Genomic DNA, 9409 nt, shown 5'->3' on the forward strand with positions numbered 1-9409 from the left:
GTTTCACAAAGCCATCAAGGTAGAATCATATCTTTTGAAAAAAACTTGCAAAAATACTCATGATGATGATTTGTACAACTCTTCTAGGAAGGATGCAAACAAAATTTCTACTCAAATTTCTCCTTCCACTTTTTCCAAACAAACCATGTTTCCAAAAAAAGTTTCTACTACAAATCCTTCTACTCCTAAATCACCTACCAAAACTTCAAATATCAAATGTTTTAAATGTTTAGGTTTTGGGCACATCGCTCTTCATTGTCCACAAAAGCAAATCTTAAAGATAAACAAGGTAACACAAGACCTAACTCACCCACTTCCCACAAGTCAAAATAAAAAAGACAAAGAAGAACAAGTTGACATGAGTCTTCTCCTTTCACCTCCAAGGTGTTTTCCTTCCTTATCTTTTTCATTACCCAAGGTTTCTATTTCAACACCATCTTGGTTAAAAAGTGTTAGGGATGATTTCATACCTCCTAATGGTTTTCACCATTTAAGATGCCTTTTCCCAAAAGATATCATCATTCCCAAACAAATTTTTCCAACTTGGTCGATTTATAGAACCTCCTTTTCTGAAATCCCATTGTTTACAAAAGATAAGTCATGTTTACATTTTTCTTCCACTTTTAATTGTAAAACTAAACTGACTTTGTTATATGCAGGGATTCAGAATTCGTGGACGAATTCTCTCCAGCTCGAGGAGTATGATGAGAATCAAATAAAGGAGGCTTTTATTAATGGAGGAAGAGGACATCCACCCTCACATTTGAAGTTCTTTCTTCTAGTCTTCTCAAAATTAAAAGAAGAAATAAAATAAAGATGAGGCCCAAGCCCAAAGCCCAAGCCCAAGCCCAAGAAGGCCAAAGCCCAAAGAGCCCAAGTCCATCCCATGAGGGGCAAGGCCAAGCTTTGAAATACTCTTGTATAGTTTTAGGAGGTTTGGTTATTAAATAAAGGTGTGTGAAAATGTAAAATAAAGTCACATTGTCCATGTGACTTAGGAGAGTGGTGTAGGTGTAGTTTTTGGGAGGTGTCATAGTAGAAAAAGGTCACACCTCCCATGTGACTTGTTTTTGGTGGGAATTTCAAATGAGTTTATTTGAAATTTCCCACCTATTTTTCAGCACCTTAGGCTATAAATAGAGGTGCCTTCTTTGTAAAATTGAGATTTGAATTTTATCTAAAGAAACTATACTCAAAATTGGAGTGAGCATTTGGAGAGCTTTGAGCTTCTTCTCTAGTCTTATCTTGAAGGACCATGGTTTCCTCAAGTGGCGGCTTCCACACTCATCTAGGAGCATCCATTCTTCTAGTGGCGTGATCATCCAACCATTCCTCCATCTTCATGAGCATTCTCTTCTCCTTCCTTTCTTCTTCTTCAATTTGTTCTTATTGCCTTGAGTTTTGAGTTGTTTTTGTTTCGGTTCCTTTAATTTTCCAGCACCTATTTTCTGTTTAGTTTTTAAATTCTGTTCGGTTCTTTTGTTTTGAAGTTCAATTCTGTTCGGTTTGTTCTTTTCCTTCTCCTTTGTTGATTCAATTTGACAATATTTGGTTCATCCAAATGAGTTTGGGATTTGGTACTTGTTTTGGTGAGTTCTTGATCTTAGAACTATGATCCAACTTCTAAGAAAGTGCCTCTACATTTTCCAGCTCAAGGTGATTCCTCAAAGTGTCAAGAATCTTGTTCTATGTGGCTATTGGAATCACATCACAGACGACACTCTTTTCTTCTGTAAAGCCTCAACCCAAAGTGTTTTGACTCTAAAGGCTATTCTGAAATGCTTTGAACTTGCTTTTGGTCTTAAGGTTAACTACTCCAAGAGTAAGGTTGGTGGAGTGGGTGTGAATATAAATCAGACGATGACTTTCGCCTCAATCCTTAACTGTGACATTATGAAGACACCTTTCAGTTACTTGGGGGTGTTGGTAGGTGGGAATCATAAGAGGTGTGTCTTTTGGGAAGGTGTGATCACTAAGTTACGGAATAGGCTGAGCACATGGAAAGGGAAAACCCTCTCTTTGGCAGGCAGAGTATGTCTTATCAAATCGGTGCTTACGTCCCTACCACTTTTCTATGTCTCCATTTTTTGTATGCTGATAATTGTGTTGAGGGAAGTGAAAAGGTTACAAAAATCTTTTTGTGGGAGTGGGGGTCAGAGAACCGGAAAATTGCTTGGGTGGCGTGGGATAAGATTTGTCAATCGAAAGATAATGGCGGATTAGGGGTCATTGACATAGAAAAGTTTAACTTGGCTCTTCTAGGGAAATGGATTTGGAGACTTAAGTCTGAAGAGAGCGGTTTATGGAAGGATATTATAGAGTCTAAGTATGGTGGGTGGAGGGGTTTAAGATCTCAAGATCAGTCTTGTAAGGAGTCGATGTGGTGGAGGGACCTCAGGAAAGTTTGGCAGTTAGAGGGGTGGGGAATTGATTTTGAAGATAGAGGTCAATGGGAAGTAGGAGATGGGAAAGAAATCAGATTATGGGAGGATAAGTGGTTGGAAAACATCCCTCTAATGCATAAATTCCCTAGATTATATTCAATCTCCTTGGATACTGGCTGTACTCTTTCACAAGTTGGGAGTTGGAGTAATAATGATTGGTCGTGGAAACTACGGTGGAGAAGAAATCTTTTTGTGTGGGAATCCAGTCTGCTTGATCTTCTAATGCAGAAGTTGGATACCAAAAGGTTAACAAGAGAGGGTGGAGTTAAACCTGATAAATGGCTCTGGAGGGATGTGGATTATACAGATTTCTCTGTGAAGGTAGCATATAAATGCCTCATGGGGGAGGAGTCTGTAGTGGGGGAGGATTTGTTCGCGAATTTTTGGACTTTAAAGACCTTACCTTCGGCACATTTTTTGGCTTGGAGGGTGTTACGTAATGCTATTCCTACTAAGGACAATCTTTCGAGATGCGGTATACCTTTGATATGCGATCGGTGCCCTCTGTGTGGTGTGGAAGAAGAGTCGGTAAGATATTTATTTTTTGAATGTAAGATTTCTTGGAGAATTTGGGGTATGTGTCTCACGTGGCTGGGTTTCCCTTTGGTGCTACATTGTGATGCACAAATGCACTTTAGGATGTTCAAACCTCTTGGTCTGAACCACGCATTTACCAGGTGTTGGGGGGTATTTGGGTAGGTTTTGTTAGTGAAATTTGGAATCACAGGAATAGGGTTGTGTTTGAGAATGGGCGGGTGGATCTGGTGGAGGAATTTACCGTGGCACAAAGGAAGACTTGGTCTTGGGTCACAGTAAAAGAAAAATCGGCTGCTTTCTCTTACTTAGACTGGTGTTTGGATCCTATTTGTTGTATGAGGTATTTGAAAGTCTGATTAATTGTGTTTTTTAACTAACGTTCTTTCCTAGTTTTGGTAGTTGTGGCGTGGTTTGCGCAGGTTCCTTCGGTAATTCCTATATGCAAGGCTAGACTGAGGCTTGGAAAGTGTTGAGTGGTTGTGCAGGTTGTCTTGGTAATTCCTATCTGGCAGGTTTAGACTGATGATTCTGTTCTGTACTGCGGTAAAGGAAGTGTTTATGTTGTATGCTTATCGGTTTGGTGTTGTATCTTAATGGTGTTTGAACTGTGGCAAAAGGATTTGAGGTGTTTTCTGGTTACTTTTGTGGCTAGTTTGGGAGGTTGTTTTGTGTACACTGTAGGGTAAAATTGGCTTACGTTCTCTTCTAATAAGGGTCGGTTTGTCGTTGTTAGTACTTGGGTCTTTGGTATAACTCAGTCTATTACAAAGTTATGGCTTAATTGTTGGATGATGTGTCTTGTATTTTTGAGTTTGTCTCTTGGGTAAGGTCCTTCAGCTTGATGACAATGATCTTGTTTTGTTGTTGGATGCATGCCTTTATTTGAGGGTGTGACCGCTTTGGCGGGGTGAGACAACTGTATCTGGTTAGTTTCTATATCTTGGTTTGGTTTTTTACCTTGATATGTAGTACAATGTTTATCGGATCCTTAGTTGGTAGGGTTCTAGGATCATGTAATTTGGGATTTTGTATAAGGGTTGAGACACCCCTTAAATGTCTCTTTTTATTTTATTTATTCTTTACTGATAAAAAAAAATGTATGTGGTGGTATGTTTGTGTGCGATGGGTCTATGTATGTGGGAATGGGAGGAGGGGGTGTGCATATGTGTGTCCGTGTATGAGTATGTGCATGATTGCGTGTGTGGGTGGATGCATTCATGCGTGTGTGGGTGTGAATGTGTTTGTGTGTATATATGCATGTGTGTATGTACGTGAGTGTGTATATCTACACCTACATATGTGTGTATTATTGTATATAAAGTAACAATTGTATTAAAAATTTAAAATTATATCACATATTCTAGTTGAGTTACCCAAATAAAATCATAGCATTAATTTAAAACTCATTACTGTCTTTATTTTCTTAATTAATATTTTTTTAAAACTTAAAATAACTCTGATGTATGGTAAGACTAAAAAGGAAATTAAGAAAATGTCAATAATCTAAGACTAAAATCTAAGACTAAAAAAGAAATTTATAACAACTAAAATCAAACAATATCATATCTCAAGGAATTAAAAATATATTTAAAGATAAAAAAAATAAGAGCCATGAAATAAAATTTGTCTTTTCTTCTAAAAAATTATCTTTAGAAAATAAACACTAAAAAAAAAAAAACGATTTACATACGGACAAAATCCGTATGTAACAGCAGAAATTCGTAGGTAAATCAGCATTACCTACGGATTTTCCACGGAAAAAAATTCATATGTAATGTTGGTGTCGGTAATTTACCTACGAAATATGAACCCGTGGGTAACAGCAGTCTGTGGGTAATACCCACGCACATCTGTCCGTAGGTAATACCCACGAACAGCAGTCCGTAGGTAATACCCACGAACAACAGTCCGTAGGTAATTCCCACGAACAGCAGTTCGTAGGTAATTCCGTATGTAATCATACATCCATCAAAATATCAATTCATACATTTAAATGAATGCCTTTTTTAAAACCTGCATAATTTAACATATCCAACACACATTTAATTTCAAATTCAAATATAACATAATTAAAATCTAATCATATAAAAGATAACATAATATAAAGTCAAGTCCACCTTAAACATCTAAAAATCAAAACAAACTTGAAACATAACTAAAGATCCTAATTCAAAAATAAAGTGAACTTGTAATGTATTTTGTTGTTAAAAAAAACTACAAACATAATCCTAATAGTCTGCATAATGATTATCGTCATCTTGTTGTTCCATGGGTGGTTCCTTTTGCCTTGGTGGTTCTTGTGGTGACAATACTTGTTGAGATTGTTGTGCAACAGAACTTCGTGCTTCGGGAGGAAGGAAAGGAAGAATGATACTAACCAATGATTTCACATGCTCGGTGAGTTTATCATTGTGTTCCTTATAATTTCAAACTTCTTCCTTTAGCAACAAAACCCTTGGTGAATCCTCAGAGGAACTCGAAGGTTGATTATAGGTGAGAGTATTACCACGTTTAAAGTTATGAGCCAAGTCTCCAACCCCGTAGATTCGACCTTTCTTCTTGCCACCTGCTGCAAGAAGCCAACTTTCAAGTCTAATTCTGTCTTCCTCTGCAGAATCTATAGGGGATGATCCAGATGCAACCTTTGATCTGACTTGGGAAAGTCTACTATGAAATTCTTCCTATTATTGATACACAAAAATAATGTCATATGTACAATATATAACTAAAATAAAGACAAATAACAACAAAATGTAACTCACGTGTGTACGTCTCGATCTTTCATCAACAAATTCACCACTACTTTTTCGTATATGAGTCTACATAAATACCTCATCAATATATGCAGGACGACCCAACTCTTTTGCCTATAAACAACAAACAAAAATAATATTATTTTTATGCAAAACAATATCATCCAACTTCTTAAACTTGATATAATCCAATGTAGTATTATCAAATATCTAACCTTCAAACATTGTATAATAGAATAATATCTAATCATAAAACATAATTCAAAACCAATTACAAACAAAGTCCAATGCAACTTATATGTTTCGTGAATACATACCATGCGAATGGCATGCTCATGTGTACTAATGGAGCCACCTGTGTGTAAAGAACCACCTGTATCAGATGTTCGGTTTTTTTGGTTTTGAATACACTTGGAACGAAAGTCAGGTGAATTCCACTGAGATAGCAAAGAAGTCCAGACATCATCAAACATCCAAATAGGCTTTTTCCCTTTTTTTCTAGCTTCCATGAACATTTCAGATAACCTATGTGCAGCTTTTGAGTGGAAGTTTTTTTTAATCCTTTCCTCATGTTCAGGTTTCCAACAAACTTTTTCTATGTAAACACAAAATTTATAGTTAAAAAAGTGAAGAATTTTTTAATACAACACTTTAAAGAAATAATAACTGAGAATTCAATTATGGAAGATGCCAAATACCAAAACAAATGGACATTTTAATTAAATGCAACAAGTATAATATAACAAGTATTGTTAATATTAAATATAAGAAGAAATACTTTAAAACGTATAAGAAGAAATACTTTAAAACGTATAAGAAGAAATACTTTAAAACGTTTGAAGAAGATTTCTCTGTCTTCATCAGTCATTGAACCCCATGTAAGCCATGGCTGACTATATTGTTGTTTAATAATGAATGTGATTGCCTGTGATGCAACCCTACATGGATGAAACCTTAAAAAAACAAGTAATAAAGAAATTATTAGATAATAAATTGATAAAAGAAATAATGTGAAAGATTTTATTTATGGTCTTTACTTACCCATTACCATAAGGTGAAATCATAGGAAAAGCATGACCAACTAAGAGAGTGTCATCCTCATTGTTTGATTCTGCATCACCCCTATCAGGATAAATCTGTGCACCTTCCCCAATAGCACAATCATTGATTCTAGAAGGCACTGATAGCGGTGAGGGTGTTGATAATGGTGTAACCCTTGGCAATGGTGATGGTACTGATGATGTTGAGGGTCCTGTACCTGATGGAGAAGGCGCTGATGCCACAACTGGGGTTGGGGAAGATGTGGTGGGAGATTGATGGAAAACTTTCAATTCCACGAGGTATTTAATTTCTACGATTTCGTGGTGACAACATGAAGTTCTTGAAATAGTGGGAACAAAAGTGAATTGTTTCTCGGTGCAAGTAAGATGCAGAAATTGATCCTTCAACTTGAGCCTTATTTTTCACTGAGCGTTTAGAATCACCCATAAACCTATAATTAAGTAAATTAGATATGGATTTAGACAAATAAATGAACTATTTTGACATAATAACAATAATATTTTTCATACCTTTCAAATGTATACATCCATCTATATTGAACTGGTCCACCAATTCTTGCTTCATTTGCAAGATGAATTGGAAAGTGTTCCATTGAATCAAAGAATGCAGGGGGGAATACTCTCTCCAAGTTGCAAATAATGATTGAAATATTTTCTTCCATTCTAACCAAGTCATGATCCTTTATTGTTGCTGAGCACAAATCTTTGAAGAAATGGCTGACTTCGATAAGTGGATTCAAAACATGCACTGGTAATGAATGAAATGCAATAGGAAGTAAACACTCTATGAATATATGGCAATCATGACTTTTCATCCCAAGCATCTTCCCCTTGTCTACATCCACACATCTTGCCAAATTTGAAGAATAACCATCAGGCATACGAAGTTCTTTTATCCATTGATAAACTAATTTTGATTCCCCTGTAGTTAAAGTGTAATTTGCTTTTGGTTTTAGAATCTTCCCATTAGCTTGCAACTTTAACTCCAAATCAGGTCTCCTACAATGCAATGTTAGGTCTTTTCTTGCCTTATCATTGTCCTTTGTTTTACCTTTTACATCCATGACGGTGTTAAATATATTGTCAAAGAAAATTTTCTCTATATGCATAACATCAAGATTGTGCCTCAATAAATTATCTTTCCAATATGGAAGATCCCAAAAGATACTTCTTTTTGTCCAATTATGCCACTCTCCATAACCTGGTAATTTGGACATGTGAGGCTCATCTATGACTGTTGGTAGATTCCTAACTATATTCCAAACCTCTTCAGATGTCAACATAGGTGGTGGTCCACCCATTTCAACTTTGTCCTTTTTGAAAGCCTTTTTATTCCTCCTAAATGTATGATCATTAGGCAGGAACCTACGGTGTGAGTCAAACCAACTATTTTTTTTTCCATATTCTAATCTAAAGGCCTTTGTGTGTTCCAAGCAATACGGGCAAGCCAATTTACTCTGAGTCCCCCAACCAGACAACATGCCATATGTAGGGAAGTCATTAATTGTCCACATTAGACTTGCTCGCATCATAAAGTTTTGCTTCCTTGAAATATCGTATGTTTGAACACCACTCCACAACTTTTTAAGATCATCGATAAGTGGTTGCAAATAAACATCGATACGAGCCTTCAGATTATGTGGACCGGGAATGAGACAACTCAAAAACATATAGTGATGGAGGAGGGCCAAGCACATCCCACCATGAAAGCCAAGACCCAAAGCTAGACCATGATGAGCGTCTAGACTCAAGGAAGGAGCGTCTAGGACGTGAAGAGGGGAGGCTACACATGGAGCGTCTAGGGGGAGGCCTAGACCGTCTAGGCCCAATTACAAGATCAATGGCTAAGCACATTCACGCCCAATTGAATGAAGCCACGGATGGAAGAGAGAAAGCCTTGTACATGTTACATGGAGGCCCATTAGGGGTGCTTAGTAATTAGAGTAGTGTAGAAAGCATAATTGAGTGAACATTTTAGAATCTCTTATTTTGGCCGGTCATGGCACATGGCACATGTGCTTGGTGATTTGCATTTCATTTGGCTTTCATTTCATTAGATATTAGCTTATTTTATACAGCCATTTAGCTTATAAATAAGAAGGCCTACACCTTGTATTTGCAGGTTTATTGTGAGTAAAGTTATGCTGCCATTTTGTGCCAAGCTTTGCTTCTCCCTAGAACTTTAGGCTCTAAACTTCACATCCTTCACCTTTCCTTGGGCTGGCCGAACCTCCCTATGTTCATACCTATCATGCACCTTCAAGATCAACATCACTCTTAGGAGGATCTTGCACACACACCTCCATAGCTTCCGCACCATTTTCTTACATGATTCAAGAAGACCTTCATGAAATTTGCCATCATTTGGTATCATGAGCTTGGGTTCTTCAAGATGAGTTGCTTTTGGTCTTTTCATTTCTAGTTCTTCTTTATTTCATGTTGTTTATCTTATTTCCATAATTGTCTTGCTGTTTTTTGCATTTTAATTTGTTTTGGTGTGCTTTTTGGAAGATCCAACCGAAGTACTTTTGTTCAATTGATCTTGAACAATTTCTTGTGCAATTTGTGATAGGATTCCATACACCTTTGAGTTGTTGTTTTCTTTTAGGCTTTT

At 36.8% G+C, this 9409-nt stretch overlaps 1 protein-coding gene across 1 annotated transcript; it reads right to left on the bottom strand.

The window, feature by feature from the left end:
• Window positions 1–7078: 7078 nt before the first annotated feature.
• Window positions 7079–8342, bottom strand: LOC150028995 (uncharacterized). The gene is made up of 2 exons (XM_090298278.1): window positions 7306–8342; window positions 7079–7226 (listed from the first exon to the last, which is right to left on the bottom strand). Exons 1-2 carry the CDS (start codon window positions 8325–8327, stop codon window positions 7079–7081), a joined length of 1170 nt encoding a protein of 389 aa, XP_090154404.1. The 5' UTR covers window positions 8328–8342.
• Between the last annotated feature and the right edge of the window lie 1067 nt (window positions 8343–9409).

This window comes from Phaseolus vulgaris, chromosome 2, assembly GCF_051622355.1.
Source record: "Phaseolus vulgaris cultivar YP4 chromosome 2, ASM5162235v1, whole genome shotgun sequence".
In the NCBI taxonomy this organism is placed as follows: Eukaryota; Viridiplantae; Streptophyta; class Magnoliopsida; order Fabales; family Fabaceae; genus Phaseolus; species Phaseolus vulgaris.